We start from the raw sequence: 25,458 nt of genomic DNA on the forward strand, positions 1-25,458 counted from the left end.
ATAAAACTGACTATTTTGTATTTTAAAATGTTTCTTCACAGAATACTAGAGTATGTACTTGGAAATTCAAGAAATTTATGTGCCTCCAAACAATTCACTACTTTTTTGAATATTTATTTAACATTATTTTTTTTTATTCCTTCAGTCCTGATGCTCTTTAAATCATCATGAATATTTTCATTTTCTAGAAAAATATAAGTAAGATTGTCAAAGAAATATCTTCCTATCTGTCAAGGAGAGAAACAACCTGGGGAGATACCGGAATTTCTAGCTTTAACTTCCACTCAAAGCAAGTCTTTCTCAAGAGTGAATGAATGAATGATTTGTTAATATGTAGGAGTGTTTGCCAATGCAAGGCTTTCTAGTGCAATCAGGAAATGTTTAAAGTTGGCTAATCAGGTACTCAACAGTGAGTGATAAATTTTGCCTTACCTATACAGGCATCTTTGGAAAATGCAAGTTGGACTATTTTGGTCAAATAAATGCAATTATATAACCAAAGAGATAGAATGACTTCCCAAAGTTTAACAATAATATTGCTGGTTTAAGTATGAATCCTATGCTAGAATTGTCCATGAACCTCTATTAGAATGTGAGTATTATTTCAAGAATGAAACAATGAATAAATAAAATAACTTACAGCTTGCTTGAAGGAAAGGAGTAGCTGCTCGATAATGTTTAACAGTTAGATGGACGGTATCGCCTGCATTTCGGAGTATACTCACAGCATCATCATGTTTTGCAGTCGTGACATAACGATCATTAACTGGAAAGGAAATCAAAAATAGCAAAGAGGTAGTTACCAAATAGCCTTTTGCAGATTAGGATTTTAGTATTTTACAACTTTGAAAAATAAATAATTTTCCACAATGATATAGTGACCAAACAGGTTTAGCAGAGACAGAACTATTTTAATGAAATTTACAAGATACTCAAAATTAAAAGGGTCTCAAAATCATGACCTTTTGTCAATGAACATTACCCAAAATACCAATCTAAATCAATATTTTCATAGTACAGGGAGCAAATTACCTTAAAAACTGTGATTAACTTTTGAAACTAAATGGTTGAATATTTTGTTATATACTTAAATTTGATTAGAATATGTAAATGATACATACCTTTAACAATAGCATCACCTACAAATAGCTGCCCTGTTTGGTCGGCAGCTTGGTCTTTAAATATTCTTGAAATGAGAATTGGAAGGTGGTGTTCAGCTCCTCCTTTAATACTCAGTCCTAAACCTCCAACCTTTTGTCTTATTACTTTGACAGTCCTTTCCTGTAGAAGAATTTTGAGACTATTACTGCAAAAAAGTAGAATTCTTATTCAAATCAATGACGCACAGATGGTGAGGGTTTTACGTGTCCAATGTGAATAGAGTTAGTGGAAAAAATAAGTATATGGATAAATTCAATGAAGACATGATTGAACAGGACAATTCACTGAAATTCAATGCCTTTCAAATACACAGAAATCACAAACTGCATTTTAGCTCAAAGTGTGCAAAGGCATTTCCTGGATTTGAACCAGGACCTTGAGTTTAAGTAGCCAAACATTTTTTTCTACTTCAATGCTATGCTGCCTACAGGAATCAATCTCATAAAATCAAATCCTTATGGTAGTAATTGCTCAAACACAAAATGAGTCAATTTAATTATTATGTAAGGTTCAACTACAAAGCTAACATATTAATAGTAAAAATGAATTTAGCTGAAAGTTCATTTCCACTACTTACCATTAAAATGTATACCAAATGGAATTCAAAAATAACAAAAGTGATCGAAGTTTTATAATACTTAATATAAATGAAGAATATTCTAATCCTTATTAACCTATATTCAGAAAACCCTCTGAGTTTCAAGACTGGCATATGAGAACTATTGCAATGAATACGAATGCTGTAACCCTTCTCCATAGTTTCAAACCTAGACGATGTTGATGGAAGGGCTTGTGTGTTCTGATGACCTCTATGGCTGTGCTGGTGGGAGCAATAATAATTGCTTCTAGTACAGTCACTCATGCCAGATAGGTTGAAAGGTGGCAGGTAGTCCACGCAGCTCCTGTTCCTCAGTGAGGTGGCTGAAAAAGAAGTCTGACCCCAGTGGAGTGGTCATTACAGTGATGGTTTCATGTTAAAAACATTATTGAGTAAGGAAATGGGGACTAAAATCAATTACTTAGCTCACAAAAAATTATGGATAAACTTGTGAGAATGAGTCCTAGCAACTTTGGTACCTGGCCTAATGGGCCATGTATGATTCCTAGTAGTGGGAGAAATTCTTTCCAAGCAAAATCAGCAATATGAGTAGAAAAGAAGACACAGAAAAGGGCTGACCATTTAGAATAGAGACACAGAATGTTATCATAATGTTCAGGTCAGGGAAGTTAGAAAATGCAAAGTGGAAAATGGAGCAAGGAAAATGTGTTAGATATTTTAGGGCTCGGTGAGGTGACATGGAGAGATAGCAGAGATTATTGAAGCAATTATAATGCAGTCATATGCAGTGGAGTGAAAATGATCCAGCTAAAGGAGAAAATTGTAATGAACACAAAGGAAGGAAAAAGCATAGAAAACATAAGAGCAGGGAGTGATGGAATATTATTAGCCACATAGAAGGCAGGTGTTTCCGGAAGGAAACAATCAATAATGATGTGAGACTGGAACATGGCAGTGGGCAGGGGGAAGATGGGAGTAAGGTCAGGGACTACTGTTTAGGAACAAGGAATGACTGGGGGAGAAAGGAATAGAGTTCTGCAGGAGAAATGGTTGAATATTAATGAACACTTGGATTAAACACCATATTAGATGTAGCTATAGATGGATAATTCCTGGCGATTCAGAGATATCACTCAGACTATATTACGGTTATAGACAAATTTAGGAACAGAGTAATCAATCCCACAGTTTCCTCAGAGCAGATATGAATTCAGATTATTATTGTACTATTTAAGAGTAAAATATAACTCATTAACTGGGATGAAATGGAGTACAAATGAAGCAGAAAAATAAACAAATGAGGACCAGAAATATGGGAATACCTCAAGAGAGAGACATTAAAAACCACAAACAAAAATATCCAGGGATAGAAAATAGGAAAAGGAAATCATGGATTACAGATTTAGTGATTTAGAAGACAGATGATAGCATGAAATAGAAGAATGTAAACACAGAATTAGGAAGAAAGAATTACATAGAGATAAATAATAAACTAAATTATGATAGCACTAGGCCAAAAGAAGCATGTTGGAGGATAGAGTAAGAGGATGTGAAGGGTTAGCAGATGATGGGTAAAATGGGTGTACTGCACAAGAAGGTGTACATACATATGTGCCACCAGGAAGTAAGAAGGGAAAATCTGTAAACACTATCAATGCTAAGGCAGGAAAATCATTAATTGACCCAGGAAATATTCAAGAGGGGTGGAGGGAATACATTGAGGTGTTATTATTATTATTAGATAATCTATGGTTAAGATAGGTTTTCAATGGATACACCTACCAAATAAATATCTCCTAACAAAACACAACCCAATATCATACTCTGCAAAAAGCCACTTTTAATCTCTGCCTACTTCCTTCCTACCTTCATTCCATTCAACATCTCTATGCTATTCCTACCCCAGCTTGGTTGGCCTAACATTCTCCCCTCTATCAGTCTTCAACATCCCACTACTGATCAATATACTTTTCATTCATTTTCCCTTCCTCCTTATGATTTCTCCCAACAATCCCCTCTCCTCGTTCAAAATACCTAGCACTTCCTCATTTGTTTTCATTTTGGTCCACTTCACCTTCTCCACACCCATATTTCAAAAGCCTCCAATCTACGCCTGTCATCCTGCTTCAGGGACTATGTTTGTTTCTGCATCGCACATACCTACGCTCCATGTCAAGGTTTTCACGAGTCTTTTCTTAGCATCCTTACTCAATATCCCTGTCATCAACTCTCTCCTCCTTATGAAAGCCTCTTTGCCTACTGCAATTCTTCTCCTTACATCCCTACTATATTGACCATTTTGGTTCAAAACACTTCCGATATACATAAACCATTCCACCTGCTCTAGTTTCTGCCCTCCTATTTTAATGTTATCCTTAGCCTTACTCTTTCTGGAAAACCACATAACATTTGTTCTATCAATATTGATTCTTATCCCCATATGTATCGCACTGAATTTCCAATTCACTCAGCAACGCTTGCAACCCCTTTGAAGACTAACAATTTAGAGCTTGGTCAACAGCCAACCCAATGGATTTTACGAATTCCCCGCCGACTCTTATACCTATCTCCAGTTTTTCCCATGCCTCTTTAATTATTTCCTCTCCATGTATACTTTGAATAGCACAGGTCATAATGGGCAACCCTGCCTTACTCCTCTTCCTAACACTACCCATCCAGATTCTCAGTCCCCCACTTGCACATGAGAAGTCCGAGACATGTACAGGTTGCAAATTAGCCTCCTGTCCCTCCAATCTATTCCAATTTTCCGCAGTATATTTGTTAATTTTTCCCAATCAACTTTATAAAATTCCTTTCTGAAATCTAAAAAACAGGCAAAATAGGTCATGATTGTATTTCATATTCCTCTTGATTAGTGATCTCACTAATGCAATGGCATCATGTGTGCCTATCCCCTTCCTAAACCCGAACTGATCATCCCCTAAGAAATTATTTGCCCTGATCTCCATCGATTTCTTGATGATCCTGAGAAGCACTTAAGCTTAAATCGTCGAGTATGCCTGGACATAAGCTATCTTTCACTACGTCATGTTCCTTTTCTATGTCTAACCTTGTTGGCCTAAGTTCTTTACCATACAGTTCTTCTACTTGTATATATTCCTTCCATCTCTCTTCGATCTTTTCTGTGATAACTATTATCTTACCCAACTTATCTTTAATTGTTAGCACAGATCTTCCCATCTTACTTTCCGATACTGATTTAACCTAGCTGTATAGCACACTAATTTCACCCTTCCTCTGCAAAAATTCCATATCCTCGCACTGCATCTTCCACCATGCTTCTTTTGCTTTATTTGTTGCCCATATCAATTTATTGTTTAACTCTTTGTACTTCTTTCTGCCGAATTCTATTTTTACATACTTCCATTACCTTCTAATCATCTCATCTGTGGTCCATGGTTTCATTGTCCTTTTCCCATTACAAGTTCATATAGTTTCTTTGGTGACTATTGATATATTTCTATATTGCCTCGATTGCACTCAGCTCTTTTCCCTCACTCATTATTTTCTCTACAGCCCGCTCATAATCCTTTCTTGTCAATCTAGTTAATGCTTCTACATTCCATTTCCTAAACACTGCCCCTGGCTTATCTTTTTGAATCAGATGCTTCACTTCAAGAGTCATAAATTGTGGTCAGAGTCCACATCCACTCCCAGGAAACTGTGCACATTGATCACGCTATTTCCAAACCCATGTCTAACAATAATACAGGTACCTGTGTACTCTAAGTGATACCTTTCTGAGTCACCTGGCATTTCCCATGTATACCTACATCTTTTGTGGCCTCTAAACCAAGGGTTGGTGATGACAAGCCCCTCTCTCCTATAGAACTCAATTCGTTTCTCCCCGCAGTTATTCCTCATACCAAAACCGAAGACCCCCACCTCATCATCGTCTCTTCTTTTGCCTACCATTGCCTTCCAATTCCCCATTACTCATCCCCATTACAATTCCCCATTATTATCCTCTGCAGGAACACATGCAATTATGTCCTCTAACTGATTTTATATCCTATCAACTTCTTCCTCCTCATGATTGCTTGGCGGCATGTATACTTGAACAATGACCAAGTTCATCAGTTCTGCTTTTACCTCTACTGGTAATATTCTTTCCGTTGTTTGCTCTATGTTGAATATGCTTTTTCCTACCTTTTTATTTGATATTATAGCAACCCCTCGTTGGCTCTCGTACCCTCTGCTGTATATTACTGTATAATTATCACTCCAGTAATCCATTTTTCCTTCCATCTCACCTCACATAGACCTAAAATGTGTATATTTCCCCTTTCCATTTCTTGCTTTATATTCTCCAATTTTCCTGTCCTCAACATTGTGCTAACATTTTAAGCTCCTCTTCTAATGAATTTGGTCTTCTCCTGCATCTTCTCTCCTGCTGCTGTTGGTTTTCCTTTGCAAGGGTTTCGTGAGATGAGGACCGTGGAAGCCTTGCCTCTCCTACTGCCAGGCATGACACACGGTAGATTGGACTGAGTCTTGTAGTTATTAGGACTGATTTTTCTATACTGTCCATCATGAAAATCTTGGAAACAATAATTGAGGTGGTTTTCCTTTGAATTCAATAGTTTTTTTGAAGTGACACCATTACTCAATGGCCACCTCACTGAGGAATAGATGCAGGGTGGACCACTTTTGGTCTGACTACTAACCTTCGACCTATCTGGCATGGGTGACCCTACCAGGAGCATTTATCATTGCTCCTGCCAGGGTAGCTCTAGGGGTCATCAAAATGCACAAGCCCTTTTACCACATCAAGTTTGTAGCCCATGAGAGGTGATATATGGTACAGATATTAAGCCAGTAAGTTCAGACAAAGAAAGAGTATAGGATATTGATGAGGTCCAGGCATATTTGATTTGATAGAGAAAGGACATTTAGAGAATTGAAATCAATTAAAGCCACGGAGATAGAACATATCAACACAGAGCTACATAATGGTTTAGGAAATTATGCAAAGGTAGAGTTTTAATGGAATGATACATAGCATTTATGAGGGAGAAATTATGCCAGACAAGTTTATAAGATGAATATTAGTTCCCATTCCAAAAATAGGAAAAAGCAGCCATATATGATGATTTAAGAACAATAAGCTTGATTTCATGTGCAGCTTTATAGTTGCATGTAGGATAATTCATAAAAGGATAGAGAGGTGGGCAAATGAATACATGGAGATTTTCAGCTTGGATGTGATGCCACAGCAGAAATGATACTCTATCACTGATAGAGTGAAGTATAGAATACAGCCAGGTTATTTGATTTGCGGTTTTTGAGAAGGCATGACATAGGATAAATTAGATTAAAAGATTGACTTATACAAATTAATGAATGTATCACAGAAAATAGGAGCTAACTGTATGGATAGATGACTTATTTGACACCTCAACATGCCTAGGACTGCTCAGGTGTATGCATTCGATGGAGAGTCAGGATGGGCAATGTGAGGCAGGGAGGTTATACATGGCGGCCCATCATCATCTGTGCTTTTCAGCACACACAAAAACATATATCTGCAGAGGAAATGGCAAAAGAGGCATGGAAAGACCTGAATATTTAAATGAAAGTAGATGAGTAATTCATAAAATCAGTGGTATTCACAAATGATCAAGTTTTAGTTAGTTAGTCAGCCAAGGATTTTTAATCATTGATTAGCACATTACAAAATCAATTTGATGGATATGGAAAGAGAACCAATTTAAACCAAACAAAGGTTATGAGGTTTTCATAAAATAGAAAGGATACTGTAAACATTTAATTTAGAGGGGGTGGAACAATTAACCTATCATGTGAGTGTTTTGAATCAGGGTGATCAAAGTAGTAAGGATATACAAAGAAAATCTGCATTAGACAAAGATTATTTCACATGAAAGGGGTTCAATGACAAAGACATTGGGTAAGGATGCTTGGAAAAAATTAGAGAAAACTTTGCTTTGCAGTATGGTTTTGTTTGGCACGGAAACTAGCTCATTAAATCAAGATAACAGGTAGAGATTTGGAGGCTTTTATGCATGTATAAGATAGTAGTAGTTTTGAGGGGAGGCGACCGACAGCTAAGGTCATTTGCGCCATAGGGGATGGATAGGAAAGGATGAAGGGTGGAGAGAAACCCGGCGTCGGCATTAGCCTACTCTTTACGAAAGGCGCCAAGGGGTCCGCAGTTTAACGTCCCATCCGACGGACGGCGTACTCACTCAAAGTGCCCTCCACAAAGCACCTCAAGTAGGGATCGAGATACCTCTGAAAAATATTCAACACCGCCGGGATTTGAACCCGCGCCCTCATGGTGGGAAGCCAGTACGTTAGCCCCCGCACCATCTCGATCCCCATTGTATAAGATTCCATGCATAATAAGCTAGATACTACATTGATCAAAAAGTTCCCGGAATAACCACCGTGTGGCGCTCCCATCGTTCCGATTTGAGTTCTGTTTTTTTTGTTAAATTGGTACATCTGTTGTTGATATTCCCTTTAAATCTTAGTGTCATAACTTGACATTTGCAAAAGTTACGTAGCCAAGAGTACATCTATCTCTGTGTGTGTTGGCGATTTTTTACAATTGCAGAAATGGATTTAAATTTGCAACAACGAACTTGTATTAAATTTTGCGTAAAAAACGGATTTAGTGGCGCACGGACGTTGGAAATGTTGGAAAAGTGTTTCGGCAACGATTCTCTAAAAAAAACGGTCGTTTACCAGTGGCACGAGCGGTTCAGAAGTGGTCGTGAGTCAATCGAAGATGATGAACGCAGTGGCAGACCATCGACATCGAAAGTCGGTGAAAAAATTGATAAAGTAAAAGAAATGTTGGTCAATAACCGCAAATTAACCATCAGAGAAATAGCGGAGGACTTGAACATTGCCTATGGATCCGCCCAAGACATTGTGGTTAATGATTTGGGTTTCCGTCGTGTAGCAGCAAAGTTGGTTCCAAAAGACCTCAATTTCATGCAAAAAAGAGACCGTGTTGACGTCGCAAAAGACATGATTTGCGAGGCTGAATCCGATCCCACATTCATCAAAAGGATCATTACTGGAGACGAGACGTGGGTTTATGAGTACGACACGCAATCCAGACATCAGGCAAGTGAATGGCGTTCACCAAATGAGCCGAGACCAAAAAAACCACGTCGTTTTCAGTCAAAAAAGAAGGCAATGCTGACGGTTTTCATGGATTACAACGGTGTAGTGCATCATGAATTTTTGCCAGAAGGCCAGACAGTAAACAAAGAGTATTATTTGGGCGTTATGAGACGTTTGCGTGAAGCAATTCGCCGAAAGAGACCAGAAATGTGGGCAGAAAACTCGTGGATTTTGCACCATGATAACGCACCGTCGCACAGTGCTATCATTATTCGTAATTTTTTGACGGAAAATGCAACAAATACCATCCAACAGCCACCGAATTCACCTGATTTGGCTCCCTGTGACTTCTTTCTGTTCAATCGAGTTAAAAAACCATTACGGGGAACGCGTTTTAGCAGCCGAGAGGAAGTAATGGAAAAATCGCAGGAAGCACTGATGGACATACCGAAAACCGAATATAAAAAATGTTTCGAGGATTGGATCAAGCGCTGGCATAAGTGTGTTGCAGTCGATGGGGATTACTTTGAAGGGGACAATATAGATTTAGATGAATAAACTTGTATTTTTAATTTTCTGAATAAATTCCGGGAAATTTTTGATCAAGGTAGTATGCAGTAAAGGAATTATGAATGGGATAGGTTTCCGATTTCAAAATTCAACCCCTTTCCCACTCAGAGCGCTGTGTCCTTTTACCCCACCCAGAGCCCTAAGAGGGATGATAGGGTGGGTATATCCTCACCCTGGCGTGAGGGGGTGGTTCTGGCAGTGGGCTCCTTGGCGTTGGGGGTGCGACGGCATTGGGCGGTTGCTGCGCGGGTGGGGGTGCGTCGCCGGCCGGGGGCGGCGCCGTGGGCGTGGGAGGGGGCGGAGGCTCCTCGGTGGGGTGCGAGAGCGAGGGCCTGCTCCGCCGCTCCTCCTTCCTCCGCCGCCGCCGCCGCCGCCGACGCCCGCTGTCCATGATCGCGTCGTCTGCCACCTCGTCCGGGTCGTCCGCTGCGTCGTCCGCCGTCGAGATCGCCGACGCCGCGGACGCCATCGACGCCACCGACGCCGACTCGACGCATTCTTCGTCCGCCCGGCCCTCGCCCTCCACGCGCTTCTCCTCCAGCTGCGACATGCAGAGAGGTGCAACGAAAGGGAAACACACCACGGAACTCTTCAGTCAGGAGTTTGATGCATACATGAACTTGACAAAGATTTTGTTTTATTGGTGGGGCCGGATTTTACCTCTTCTCTTCACCATTTGATTTTGTTTCCAAGTGGCCAATTAGCATTTTCCTTAATTATTTTGCAGCAAAACTCTAAAAACGTGGTTGGAAAAACAAGAAGTAAACTACCATGGTCTTACGATCGGCACGATTTGCGTCGCTACAGCATCCCAAAACTGACGGGGAATGCTCGAATATTCATATTTTTGATTCGAACTCATTCTTTAATTTATTTACTATTTATTTGCCATACAATGAGACTTGCTGTGACCTTTTTACTTAAATTACAATTTTTCTCTTTACTGTCGAAGATTAATTATCATTCAAAATTATTTTTTCCTCTTTACTCCTAATGAAAAATAGCAGATAAATAAAAACCCAATGAAGAAGAAGGAAAACCATGAGAACAAAAATATAAAGGCACAGGCTCCCTCTTTCGTTTCCTGAATATAAGTGGTCCACGAATTAGATGAAAGTGAATTTGAATACAAAAATTGTGAGATGATAAGAATTCGAATAGTTATTTCTACTGGATTCAGAGGGAGAATAGAAAATTGCGCCTAATAATTAGCATAAGCTTCTATGTACCTCAAATAATACGATAACATTCATTTTGGCCAAGAAAGCAATCATAAACAACCCATATTGGATAAAATGGGGGAGAGGAGAAGAAGCGTTTACAGGATTTCACTAAGCACAAAATATTTTGTTCAGTGTGTCTGCCTGTACGATTAATGCAAAAAAAAGCATACCGTAATAGTCAATCATAAATGCAATTTCCGGAAAAGGAAGTACATATATGTCTATTGCTGATTATTTCAAGAGATTATCATAGAAAGAGAAAACATAAGGAGGTACTAGGCTGAGGCTACTCGAAAATTAACGGGAAAATATTCTCTGCAATGAGAATTTCTGAGAATACTGCTAATCTTTAACCACGGTGAAGCGTCATCACCACTTAGCAGTAAAGATACCCTAGGGTTAATTAATATTTAGCTCTATAATATTTTACATCGCACTAAAATGAATATCAAAGCTCGGCTGGTAAAATTTGTGTATGCATAAAGCTGCACAGCGACTTTGATACCGTAGTTTTTGTATTATCGCTTCTCTCATCCTCTACACATTAGAATTTCAATTTAAGCGTAGTGGACGCAGCAAGGGAAGAGAGAGTCATGGTCATTGTACGTATTATGCATCATATACAAGAGGTTTTAGGGAGGCCATAAAACTCCGCGTTCAGTAATAGGAGCAAGGTACGTCGTAGGCCCATTAAAGTCTAGCAGCATTCTGACAAACTTAGGATTCGGATAGCTCTAATGTGGCAATAAATATCATATCACATGGGCAAACACATCCCGTGAGTTACAAATTTAATGGAATAAAACTAGTGACACTGGTAGTTCTAATTCAGAGTTCTGGGTGTAGATGTGGAACTAATTATGCTATCAGTAATTTAATATCATCACATTTCAATATTATGGTGTTGAATTTTGTGAGCTGGGAAAAAAATAAATGATAGAAGTTGATTATACTATTCCAAAAAATACTGATTCAATGCTCTCATTCAAAATGCTGTGAGTAGTCATATTTAAAAAGAACGAAAGAGATAATGAATACACTGCGAGGATATTTTTGTTTCACTTTGTTTTCTGTTCTTCAGTTATCGGTATTACTGCGGAAACTCAAAGAAGAGAAATATAGGAGTAAATTCTTCATACGCTAATTCTTAATAGCCATTCAGTCACCACGCCGTCGTAAAATAAAAACCATGCATCAGACACGATAGTGCTTCAAAATTTGAAGCTGTACATTTTAGAAGCGGTCCCAAAAATAGTCCCTAAATCCCCTCCGTGGTGCAAAATTAATCGGCCATTAGGGGATGCTCAGGAAATCCATTCCGCGCTGATCGATTCGCGCGTCATCATTTGCAATAAAAATTTCCACTCCGACTGCATCCCTCACAATAAAGCCAGAGAGTCTCACCATAAATTCACAGTGATTTTTGTCATCTCATATTAAACATGAGCCAGAGAGAGGAACAAGTAAAGGTAAATGAACTCGCTCGTGCGTATGAAACACGAGACGGCGAAAATACTGAGAGCATCTCGTCATGAGAAAATAAAACCCTTTCCATGGGACGAAGATAGAGAAAAAATATGACTTTCACGATTCGGCGAGATAAAAGAACAAATGGAAATCGAACATCGACTCTCGAAAGGAATTAAGGGACGTTACATTGAAAGGAGAAAACAGAGAGTACTGCATAAGTACACACAAGAGAGCCGACTTTTCATCCTGCCTGGTATTGACTTGGAACTCGCGGAAGCTTACTCAAGTCACCGTTCGCACCACTCCTCCTGATTTTGCATCTTCTTCCTTTTTCCTAGTCGAGGAAATGGGACAAGTTAAATAAATCTTTGAACTACTTGAAGGGTGCCCAAAATGTGGACATTAAGCTATCGTTACTTATTGAGTTAAAAAAGATACAATGGCCAAGAGTTTGCAAAACAATAGCCGCACAACATGAATAATGGATAACGTCATCAATTATGAAAGCAAAACACCAGGGAAGAGACCAAAAATCCAAATATTTCGCTCAAAATGTTTAAAGGAAAATATTGCTTATTTAAAAAGGAAAGCAAGAATGCCATGGTAAAATTTTAAAGATAGTTTACAGACGCTTATCTGAGGCAACGATTACAACAAGTTTCAAGTTTCAGGCTATTTAAATCAAGTCCTGAAACATTAAACACAAAAAATAAAGCGTTTTACCACAGAAAAAATGCTATTCTACAACAAAACCAAGTTTGTGCATTAGAATATACCCACGAGAGTACACCATTAAATATTTCGTGGCGTAGAACTGGTTCTATTAATGTTTAAACATCAAATTCAAACATGAATTAATTCATGCACCAAACAAGCATACGCCTTTGAGATAATTCAAGATATAAAATGAGTAAATCGAATTTTCAAACAATGGAAGAGGTTCTAAGGATGAAATATAGTGAATAGTAAGCAGACAAACCAAATACATTTACTCATTATAGATAAAATGCAGGATAAAATAGGAATTTTCAGACCTTGGTAGATAAAATTAAAAGTAAGAAATATAATGAGGCCAATAGATCATCAATACACCATTAACATTAATGAAGATTTCAAGTTTCCCAGTTGTATTATCTACGGTTAAGGGTTGGATTTTAAGATTTTACCATCAAAGTCCACAGTTTGATTAGCTTTCCTTGACAGTCATAGTCTTTTCTTCTTCATTGCGATGCGTCCGGAATCCGAAACATCCACAAAAAAAACAACTTCTTGAATTTAAACCGTAAGCTTTCATGACGCAGCAAACCTTAAAAGCCATTATGAGATACTACATATTATCGATCAATATCAACTCAATATTCATTCACCAAGTCAACATAAAATATGTCTAAGCAGATATTAAAACCCAAGTTGGAATGCAAATTCCACTACTTCAAACAGAAAGTATCGTTTAGAAGAAGCTTCACAAAAAAGAAGAAAGGCGAAAGGCTTAACTTCACACAGATGTCAAACCTTTCGCAAAAAGTTAATAGTTACTTCCGAAAAAACTGGCTGGCACAGATGCTATTGAATCTGAAAACATTTACCGGTCTCTTGACGAGGGATACCAAGCAATATTTAACCAGTAGAGTGAATGACGGGAACGACGTTACGAACAACTTTTAAAAAATTCCCTTAGATTTCCTCAGAATTTCCTGGATTTGTTTTAATTATCAAAAATTTCAATCTTTCTTGATGCCAACTTAATCCAGGGAGCAATGAAAAGCGGGTAAGTTAAGTTTCCATCTGCCGAGGACATTGAATTAATTATGCTCCGTTGAATTGGCGGTTTTGGAGGGAGATCCAAACGGGGAAGAAAACTGACCACGGTGAGGGAACGGCGGGAAGGGAGGATTGGGGGAGGGGGGTGTGGGTGGAGGGGGTAAATGGGGAAATGAAGAAGAATGTAGGTGAATGAAGGAGGGTGGGAGTGTGATAATTACCTCCACTTCTTCCTCCGCCTGCAACCGCAGCGTTTCCATGGAGAGGTGGAGTCGGACGGGCCTCGGGCAGCTCTTGCCGTCGCTCACGGCAACCATGCCCATCCTCACCTGCAAAAGAGAGCGAAGGAGCGTCAAATATTTTTGCCCGCCACTGACTGACGACCGTATGCACACGCTCATAGACACACTTATGCGAGGGACAAGGGAGAACCTGAAAGAGGAATCCCAAGCGTTTATAGGGAGTTTCACTTATTAGCACTTACATTAGGCACACGACTAGGTCGGTATATGGACCTCTTTAAGCTTTTAGGGCTCCAACAAAAAAAATAAAGAGAGAAACCTCGGGTAAATAGTTCATGTTAGTGTAGGTCAGGGGCTTCCACTCTTATTTGGCCAGATTCCAACACGGATGAAATTCATCATTTCGTTTTCCACATGGGACACAACAATAGATGGCAAAGAAGAAGAAAAAGATCTTGCTGGCAAGCGGTTGGGGGACCAACAGTTACTCTAAATAACACAGTTTCAGGCGTAAAATGGTAAAAATCCTTCATGATGAAAGAAGATACTTGGCTTTTCCAACATGGAATAGTTTTGATACGATACCTACATGTCCTTGTAGGTTTTGTTGAAACATGGAGGCTATTACTGCATATTTTATTAACATCAGTAGTGGTAGTTTCTTTGCCTCAACGGCAGGTCATTAATTAGTTGAATTTCCTTTAGCTTTCAACAACAGTTCATCTGAGGGCACTCAAAGTTTTAATGAGCCAAGGTTCGCAAATACTGATTAATTGAATTTCAGCCAGTGTCTTGCACTTTGACACGTGAAAATGGCTGATGTTTGGCTTTATTAACTTTCCATCAGTTTTAAAATGCCACATCGTGGAATTATTATAATACATAATTCGATTTGATTTTTCAATTTAATTTCTTTTTCATTGAGATATTGAAAATTTAAATAGCGTTCTACACTGCATCAACTAATTTCATACATGTATATCAACTAACAAGTATTTACACATTATACCGAGGCAAAATAACAAAAGTTGTACACTGAATATGAATGAGAAAGTATTCCAAGCATGTTAATTCGCCCATTTTACACATTTCTTTTCAATTTTGTGAAATTATAGTCATTTTTGGAGCATTATTGTCCAAAAATTTGATTTTTTAGAGAAAATAACAAACTTATGTGTGTGTACTTCTCGAGCCATTTTCTTTAGGTACTGAGTTTTTTATGTCGCAAAGTGTGCATCGTGAAAAACTTAATCATTAACGAAGAACTTAATGAAGAACACGAAGTTTTCGCCATAATTTGCAACCTTTTTACGTTTTACAAGTGAGAGTGATGGTCACAATTAGCTCAGCTAACTTGAGATAAATGTATGTGCCTGGGCAAGAGGGAATATTATTACTGACTGGATTGAAAATGAATACGTATGCTTCCCTTCTCAATAAATGCACACCGAGTGATTCATTATCAATAAATCGCCTTAAACTCAATACATATGCATAAGAGATTAATATTTTACACTTCTCTTCACTGTAGCCCTCTTAAAAATACACACCCTGAGAGCAAGCGATTCGCCGAGTTTAAAACCTAGGCCAACGAAATAATGATTTTCGTGGAATGAATTTCAGGTTAAGACAACTTCGCTATAAAGGTAGCACGTCCTTAAAAATGTCCGTTAACGGCTTCATACGATCATTTCTTCAACGGAAGCGTCTTTCCCGGGCGACTGTTCGCATGCAGATCGTAAACAGCTCGAGAAGAGGAAGTGTAGAGACGCGGAGTCATGCAATTTCCGAGAGGAAAAGGAGAGAGGGCGAGAGAGAGAGAGATAGTAGGTGGAGGAGCAAAGGGGTGGCGACGGCGCACTCGGGATGAGCGAGGGAGAGAGTCGGAGAAAGAGAGAGAAAGAGAGAGAGAGAGCGAGAAGGAGCGCTCCCGCCGTTAAAAAGAGAGGAGAAAAGGGACGTTGAGTGGGGCGAGAGCAGAGAGGAGAAGCAGGAAAGAGGAGAGGTCGATTTGCGTGAGATGGTGGAATGGTGTCGGCACTGAGATGCTGAATATGACACGAATGGTTGAACCAGTCTACTCCCACATTTCCGTGATGGATCCCAGGGGAATGGGGGATGAAATGAACGATAGCCCCATATGGACACTCATAAAGCAAATGGCCTCGCCGAAGGGGCCACTATGATTCTAACACAGAGCTTCCCAAAGAGCCTAACCACAGTCTTCAACCCTGAGGATGATTTGATAGATGAGGGTGCAGCTCACCCCACACTAAACCTTGCGGGATGTAAAATTTACACTTTATGAGCATGGTTCCGTGGACTTAAGCTGTTATAATTATTACTAACAGCATTCAACTGGGTTGGGGCAGGTATTTGATGGACTCCGGCACTATATGCTACGATACCCCGACTAACATGACACAAGAACCCCATACTCGCCTTACTTAACCCATACTACATATAACAATAACTCATTCTTTAGCTCTTCATATTTTCTACCTCCATTTATGCCATTCGAAATGGCTATTCTTTTCTTCCCTCTACCTCAATTTCTCAACATTTTCCTCTCAAGTGCCGTCTTCAGCATCACATTGCCCCTCACTATCTCCCGCATCCACTTACCAAATGGTCTTCCGTTTTTTTCTTTCCACCTATTTTATTTTATTCATTCTCCACAACCATTTCTGAAGACCCTTCAATTCAACTTTATCTTCTTGCCCTAAAGACTAAGTTTTCGAGTCACAAAAACTACGCTCCATATTGAATGTATCCTAAATATTTTTATTTCACACTATTTGCTTAAGGTGGCTATCATCAACTACGGCCTATTTATAAATTTATCTAAAATAAATCTCCTTTTAACCTACCAGCTACTTTATCCACCCTCCTCTAAAGCACTGCCTAAATTTTCTTCATTGTCAACTTCTACTGTTTTCTACTATCCTGAGAAGGGTTAACAAACAAGCGACTTAATTATCGTCCCTAAAGAAAATGAGCAAGTCTTTGTTACACATTCCCTTGAGTGGATTCATATCCATTTAGCATGAAATACATTTAAGACATATGGTTTTCCTGGGTCGTGAAATGCCTTCAAGGGTTTGTCTTTCATTGGAGTTTGAATTTTGTTCTTTTTACGAGTTGTCTTTCAACCGTTGAAAAAACCAGACATTTTAATTTGTTTGAACAACACACCTAAGAGGATTCAGAAATTAAACTAAGTTACTGCTTACATTAAAAAAAATTTTGTTACCCTTTTTAGTTTGCGAATTATGTAACTCGATCGATTGAACGATCTGGCGAATTCAGTATTTTAATAGCCTCTAGATGCTAGCGTATTAGGATGAGATAGAAATTTAATGAGTAAGTAAAGCTTGACTGGAAGGGTTAGCTTCACAGAAATATGAAGTTGCAAAAATTGTTCGCTGAAGAAAACAATGGGTGTGAAAATCCCAATTGTGAACCAAGCACAAGAAAATGAATAATAGTTTTCGCAAAAAATTGTTCTGCTGTAATGATCCGTTATAATACCTCTTTAGGATAATACTTTGATTGTTAGAAAGTTCTATGCCAGCTGTATCTCGGTGTTTTTACGCAACATCCTATTCTCGCAGGGTTTAATTTTCGCAGATTGCATTGATGGTAAGGAATATACGCGTATAAAATCTGATTGTTCATTAAAGTCACTTAACACGTTTGTGTTCTGTACCTACACACGAATAATACTGAAAAAATATCCTCGTAAATATATAATACATAAGTAAAAATCAGTATTTTTTATTTTGAATTTAACTTAAAACGTCCACGTCTAAACTAGTACATACAATATAATCTTAAGTGGAGAAGTAAAAGTAATTGCAAAATTCAATCAGCCCACGGTACATCGTGGAAGGGTAAAAGATAAATGTAAAGGTTGCAAAATCCTTTGACATGATAAAACAACAGTATAAGGAAGGGGGTATTTGGTACTATCCACAATCGTCGATGTTGAGAAATGGAATAAAACGAGACCACCTGGGTTCCTTATTTAGTCAGGAATTGTCATGACAACACAAGTTAAAGTCATTTTGTCCTAAACAGTTTCACCGACAGGCGAAATAGTGGAGCATTTTATCTGTTCAGGATTAAAATAATACGAAATATTCTAAGTAAATACTGTTTTTCACTCACAAATCTAAATTTTATGTATCTTGAGAGAGAGACCCAGCGAAGGGGACATTGATATTGACTAAAAAGTTAGGAAGAAACGTAGGAAACATAGAGCAAGCGACTGGCAGAATATTATTAGCATGAGGCAAAGCTAGTCCAACGAGCTTTGTTCATTTTTCAGGTATAAAAGTGGATACCAACAAGTAAGCATATTGAGGAAGAAATTTTCAGGGCATAAGATCAATAACAGGAAATAATTGCGGCTTTTTCTGGAGGGAAACACTTGATAGTGATGTGAAACTGGAATATGCCGGTGGGAAAAGGGAGAGAAAGCAGTGAAGAAGGAGACTACATTTTATGTGCAATCATCGCGGGGATAAAGTAGTAGGATTCTTAAGACAATAAGTTTGATCATAACAAACATTTGGATCAAACGCAACAACAGGCGAAGGTAAACGTGGAAAATGCCGAGGAATTCAGAGAGATACGTATCAGTTATATTAGACGTGTATTATGGCTATGCACAGATTCAGGAACAGCGTGATTAACTCGCACATTTTCTTATGAGCGGATGCGTATTCAGATCATAATTTAGTACCAATGACGCGTAACGTCAGATTCAAGAGAATTAAACAGGGAAGATTGATGAGGAAACGGAATGTTGGAGCTTTAAACGGAAGAAAAAGGAAATAATAGTAGAGAAAATTATGAGTGAGGACAGAGAGAAGGGTAAAATAAAAGAAGGTTAGGAGCGTGTCAGAAATGGGATGCCAAAAGTTGCAAACGAAAATACAGGAACAGTAATTAGGATAAGGCAGAGGAAGCAATGGATGATAGACTAGGCGATCAAGAAGATAAACGAGAGAAGGAAATGTAAGAACGTGGAGAATAAAAGCGTTAAAATGGAAGTAAAAAAACTAGAGCAGGTCGAACAGTTAAGCTATCTTGCAAGTGTTTTGGACCAAGATGATCAAAGTACTAGGGACATCAAAAGAAGAATTGTGTTAGGTAAAGAGGCTATCACAAGGAGGAAGGAGTTGATTGAAAGAACATTGAGTAAGGATGTAAAGAAAATATCAGGGAAAATTCTGATATGGACCAAATTTATGTACGAAGCCGACCCATGGTCGTTGAAGTAAGACCAAAGACGTAGATTGAGGCTTTTGAAACGTGAGTGTAGAGAAAGATGGAAAATGACGAGAAATGGACGGACAAGAAAACGAACGAGGAATCGCTAGATATGATGAGGTAGGAGAATGAGAAATTCAGAGTACGCAGGAAAGATGGATGCAGAGATTTTTGATTGGCGATGGGATATTACAGACTGTGACAGAAGGGGAATTGGGTACAACATTAGAGAAACGAGGAGGGGGTAGGAAAAGGATAGAAATGTTGTATGGAATGAAAGGAGGAAGAAATAATGCGGAATTTAAGAACAGTTTTATGAAGTTTGGGGTGCCAGAATGAGTCTTTTTAGACAGAGCTAAGAAACGTAGCGATGGTCAGTCGATCCAAAACCAACCTTAAACGGTAGTTTACCAATAACAGTAATAATAATCAGCCTCCATTCCATTACGATCATTATAGAGATTCTTGTTTTGACGGAAAAAAACAACGAAACGCACTGAAGACACATTTTATGAATAATAATTATTACGTCGAACTTAAAAAACTTATTCGTCTCAAAGGTTACTATACCTTAATTAGAAAAGTGCGCGTTTCGACATCACTACATGCTCAATTACAATTAATTTGAGATGGGGTTGAAGAGGAGAATGAGAGAGATAGGCAATGGGAGGCTGAATTAAAAAATATTCAAGATAAAAACGAATGCAATCATTTCCAAATAATCTTTTCGTAAAAAGAAAAGAAGATAAAATATCTTAAAGCTGGATACACCTAGCACTCGGAAATTACATGAATAAGCAATTGTTCTCTACTATACTATATTATTAAAAACTAATTTGATATACAACCTTGTATGGTAGCTTTGGTAATCCCCATAGGAAAGCAATATGCTGATTAACTTTGAAAATGATATCATTAGTCACCAAAATTTGTAAATGTAAATATGCATTACTCACCCGGTTTCAGGTTAGCAAACTAATGCCTTTTTTAAGAGTTTCCGAACAGATGGCTCTAGAATCAAATTGCCGTGCCTCCATTGGCCGTCAGCCAATGGAGCCACGCAACTTGTTTAAACTGTCCTGAGTATTTAATAGAAGTGTCAATATATTCCAGTAAAGTGATTGGTAGTTAGTTCATTTTAGGGCCTTAATTTACGATAATCCATTCTATAAAAACAGCATATTATGCAATGGAATTAAGATCAATTTTATTTTTTCCCCCAAACCTCACGTGTATTCCTCTAAATACGACGTTACGTTCAGAAAATTGTTCTCAGATAAATTTTCTTTCAAGATTGAACAAAATTCATTCGTTAAAATCCCGTCTCAGACAATGCTGTTGTTCTGTCTTAAAATGTTTAAATATTAAATTTGTGATGAGACACCAATCGAGAATTGACACCAATCTATTATTATCACCTTGCCTCAACGACTACGTTTCCGAGCCGTAGAGGCTCTGGGGGAATACTACGCTCCATATTATAAGACTCGCTATTATTTTATTTAAATATTTACTTATTGAACCATTCATCTACTCCCTCCTCTTTGTAAAGGCTTCTTTTACAAACGCAATTCTTCTTTAAATGTACTCCCTAATTTTCCCGCCTTCACCAAAAAGTATTCAAGATAGGCGATCAGCTTTATCTGCGACCCTCCGTTTTAATATTTTATCCCACCCTTCCTATTTCTAAAGAACCTCATTTCCTTCGTTTTAATTTCATTCGTTCTCATCCCAAATAATCACACTCATTCGCTAATAAGTGTGATTGGTGCAGAGGAACTAGCGGAAATAACTTTAATCCTCTGACTGACTGTCTAGCTAAAGCTTAATCATTCCTGCAAATTTGACTCTGATCAGTTCCCCACGAATTTCCATACCTCCCTTCATCCCTTCTCATGTCTGTCGATATCCACTCCATGCTATTTCGAACACCATGACAAAAAAATGCATCGTGTTACAAACTGCTAGGGCACCATATATACTCCTAACCTTTCTAAAACCAGACAAATTCCTTGAAGTAATCACTTGCTTGTCTTCTCATCCATAATTTTGTTGATAATCTCAAGTACTAGCTGCAAGCGAAACAAAACGCATGTTCCTACAGTCCTCACGTACTGCTTCTTATCTTCGGAAATGAGAGTCAAAAAATTTATCCTTAAAAAATCTTCGAACCAATTTCCTCTCTTATGGCAATACGCACATACATCATTTCCTTCCATATTATCCTAAATCCTTGAGTAATTCGGTAGGAATTTTATATATCCCCCAGATTTGCTCCTTTACATTCCCTTAATGCTTTCTCTTTCTCGCTATCATGCACACCAGGGCATAAACTATCCACATCGACTTCATATTCCCTTCATTCTCCCTTTCTCTATCAAAATTCATTGGATTTTTATACATTTAAGACATAGTTCTTCTATGTTTTTATCCATCTTGCGCGATATTCTCCTATACTTCGATGAATAATTTACTGTCGTTTCTCTTATAGTGTGAATGGATCTTCCCTTTTTACCTTATGACAACTCTTTTTACTTTTCTTTAAAAAGCACTGTACAACAGCTTTCGAAAGAGGATGGAAAAATTGTAATGGATATAAAATAAAATACTAGGTATGGCACGGGAAGAGAAGATTGCAGGAGAAAATTCCAAGAAGGCACGAACAATGGATGCAGGGAATATTGAGTGACAATGGAATATTGAAGACTGTGATATGGGAAGGAGGTTTGGTAAACGAGATGGATGTAGGAAAAGAAAAATGTTCGACGTAATGAAGGGATGCAGAAAGTACGACTGTAGAAATTTTATCTCAATACATTATTCTGAGTATTTGTTTAGAGTCGTTTTAGAAGAAGCTTACAAGCACAGCAGTGATTACGCGGCGGACCAATCATAAAAACAACTTGGCCGGTAGGCTTCTTTTTACAATGTAACAGCTAAGTGAGCACGGCCGTTGGAACCTCTTAAAAACCCTGTTAATGCTTATAGCATTACCTCTAGCCCTCACCACTAAACGTTTTGCACCTCCGTATTTTTTTATTTAGTATCAATCCGAAAACAGCCTGGTTTTGGCCTTTTACACCGGACAATAAACATGAAATAATAACGACAACCACAAACATCCAGCCCTAGATGGGGTAAATCCATCGTGGATGGAATCGAATCCGCGACCTCTAAGGGTTGCCAGGCGATAACGATACACCACAGCCACGGAGGCCGGTTAACTTTACAAAAGGCAGAATAAATTTATCATGATAAAGAGAGAAGGTTATAATATACTACCCTTTGAAATCGATTGTTATAATGCATACAATTATTCTGTAGTACACGCAACCTAGAAACAAAAGACAGAATATAGTAACGTACTTAAAGAACTAAATATCATATCAGTAATGCGTCGTGGCAGGCCATTATATCTTTCCGAAAACTAGACATAATGATTTTGTATTATTAAAACTACGTGAGACATATCCTTGCACAGTCACCTCAAGTGGCAGAAGTCATCCACTTTCTTGAGGTATCCTGATTCTGGGGACACGGCGTGGAGTGGAGAGGGAGGCAAATGTGAGGGTGCAAGCGGAGGCTTAAGTGGAAGGCGAAAGGCACGAGGGAGTGAGGGACAGTGTATGTGTGTGTGCGTGGAAGCTGCACGTGCTGACGCATCTTCCCCCGGCAGCGGAGACCCCGCCGCCGCCGACCCTCCCTCGCCCCCGCGCCCTTCGATTCTCAATAACCCACCCCTTACGCCACCCCCTCCGACTCATTGCCGCACTCACTCATGCGCTCTCTCGCCACAAACTCTTCTACCCCTCTTCAATCCCTCTACCCATTGCCCCCACCTGTCCGCCTCGGCTGCCCCTGGCTCGCCCGTCCGTCACTTTCGCCTAAGGGTGGACGACGACTGCAGGGTGGGGGAGACAAAATTCGCGATGTGCCGCGCCCACCTCCTCACGCATAGAACCGAATGGATCCAAAATGTACCATCTCTAATATACGTATATATATATATATATATATATATATATATATATATATATATATATATATATATATATAATGGGCTGACACAACATAACACAAATAGAAAAGAATAGACACATATAAAAGAACACTTACACGGTAAATTGTTCGAGCTTTCGGCCCTCTCAGGGGCCTTCTTCAAGAGAGACTGAAAATATGCTATGGATCAGGAGAGGGGAAAGAGTTATGGGCGTGGAGGGGAGGTGTGGAGGGGAGGTGTGGAGGGAATGCTGGGAGGGAAATTAAATATGGCGGTTAAGGGTGGGAATTTTGAAGGAACGGAAGGATAGTATGTAGGCGGATTCACGAGTTCTCACCTCTATGTTGGTAGCTGAATCAGGTAGGGATTCTAGGATGCTGAGGGAAAAACACTGGTCGAATGAAATGTTGTGGGAATTAGCGTGTGAAGGGATAGGAAGAGAAGAGAGTGAGGCAGAATTACAGGAGTACCGGTGATTATTCATTCGGATGGATAAGGGGGTAATGCATTCACCTATGTAGAAGGAAGTGCAATGTTTGCATGATAAAAGATAAATAATATTTTTTGAGAGGCAATTAGCGTGGGAACGAGGTGGGGGGGCTATGAGGGGATGTAGGGAGAGGGGAGTAGGCATAATAAGAGGACAGGTTTTACATCGGGGGCGGTTGCAAGTTGGGGAAATATTGGGAAATTTGTCACGGGGGGGCGCCAAAGGGTTGGTGGATCTCAGAAGGTTTTTGAGATTGGCGGGTCGTCTGTATGCGATAGATGGGCATTGGGGTAGTAAGGATGAGGTCGCGTCATTGTCATGTAAAATTGGAAACAGTTCTTTAAGGAGGGTTTTCAGTCTGTGTGATCCGGGGTAATAGGTGGTGCAAAGGTTGAGTCCTGCGTCAGATGTGGGCTTGTTATTGTGTGGTGTGTGTGGTCGGGTGGAACGGTGGATTTTATTTCGTAGCAACTTTTCTGGGTAACCGCGTTTGAGGAGTGCAAGGTGTAGATTGGCAAGGTATTTGTTGAGAGTGGCTGTGGTGTTGCAAATTCGGTGTCCGCGGATAGAGAGAGAGTTAGGAATCGAGCGTTTCGTGTGTTGAGGATGACAGCTTGTGTGGTGTAGGTATTGCTGATGGTTAGTGGCTTTGATGTGTACTGAAGTAGTGAATTTGTTGTTTTGAAGTAAGATGTCTGTGTCAAGAAAGGTGATGGTGGAGTCTGAAATGGAAGAGGTGAATTTAACCGTGAAAGATGAATTTAAGGCGGATAAGAAGTTGTTGAGAGAGTCAGAGCCATGTGTCCAGAGAATAAAAATATCGTCTATGTAGCGGACCCAGAAAAGAGGTTGAAGGGGTTGCTGTGACAGGAAGGTCTCTTCGAGATGGCCCATGAAGAGATTGGCGTATGATGGTGCCATCCTCGTTCCCATCGCTGTTCCTTTTGTCTGTAGGTAAAAACAATTTTGGAAAGTGAATGCATTTTTTGTTAGGACGAAAGTGGCAAGATTGAGGAGAAATTCCGTTGAGGGGCGCTGGGGTAGGGGGCGCAGAGAAAGATAATGTCGGAGGGAGGATAAACCTTCTGCATGGGGAATAGAAGTGTAAAGTGAGGTAACGTCGATGGTGGCCATAAGTAGGTTGGGTGTGGAGGGAATAGAGACGGAATTTAGACGGTCGAGGAAGTGGTACGTGTCTTTCGTGAAGGAGGGCAAGGAGAGTACAAGTGGTTGTAGGTGGTGGTCAAGGAATGCGGAGATTCTTTCGGTGGGAGAATTGTAACTGGAAACTATAGGACGACAGGGGATGTTGGGTTTGTGTATTTTTGGGAGGAGATAAAACTGGGGTGTTCTGGGGTTTGGGGGTGAAAGTAGGGATATGTCTTGGGAGGTGAGGCCTTCTTCTGGTCCGGAGTGGAGGAGAAAAGACCGAATTTCGGTTTGGAAAGTTTGTGTTGGGTTTTTGGTTAGAGTGGTATAGGTGGATGTATCGTTCAGGTGAGCGAGGGCTTTGGAAATATAATCATTGGTGTTTAGAATTACAACAGAGGAGCCTTTATCGGCGGAGGTAACAACGATGTTAGGATTGG

General features: G+C 39.3%; 1 protein-coding gene across 1 annotated transcript in view; it reads right to left on the bottom strand.

The window, feature by feature from the left end:
• The window catches only part of Syn2 (Syntrophin-like 2), a 370,128-nt gene that overhangs the window by 28,507 nt on the left and 316,163 nt on the right, over positions 1-25,458 (bottom strand). The window contains exons 3-6 of the mRNA XM_071584778.1: positions 14,082-14,189; positions 9,579-9,947; positions 1,122-1,281; positions 641-766 (exon numbers count right to left, since the gene is read on the bottom strand). Coding sequence (XP_071440879.1) covers positions 641-766; positions 1,122-1,281; positions 9,579-9,947; positions 14,082-14,189 — 763 coding nt within the window. The remainder of the gene's footprint in view (positions 1-640; positions 767-1,121; positions 1,282-9,578; positions 9,948-14,081; positions 14,190-25,458) is intronic.

This window comes from Hetaerina americana, unplaced genomic scaffold, assembly GCF_022747635.1.
Source record: "Hetaerina americana unplaced genomic scaffold, ioHetAmer1.1.p SCAF_2, whole genome shotgun sequence".
NCBI classification, from domain to species: Eukaryota; Metazoa; Arthropoda; class Insecta; order Odonata; family Calopterygidae; genus Hetaerina; species Hetaerina americana.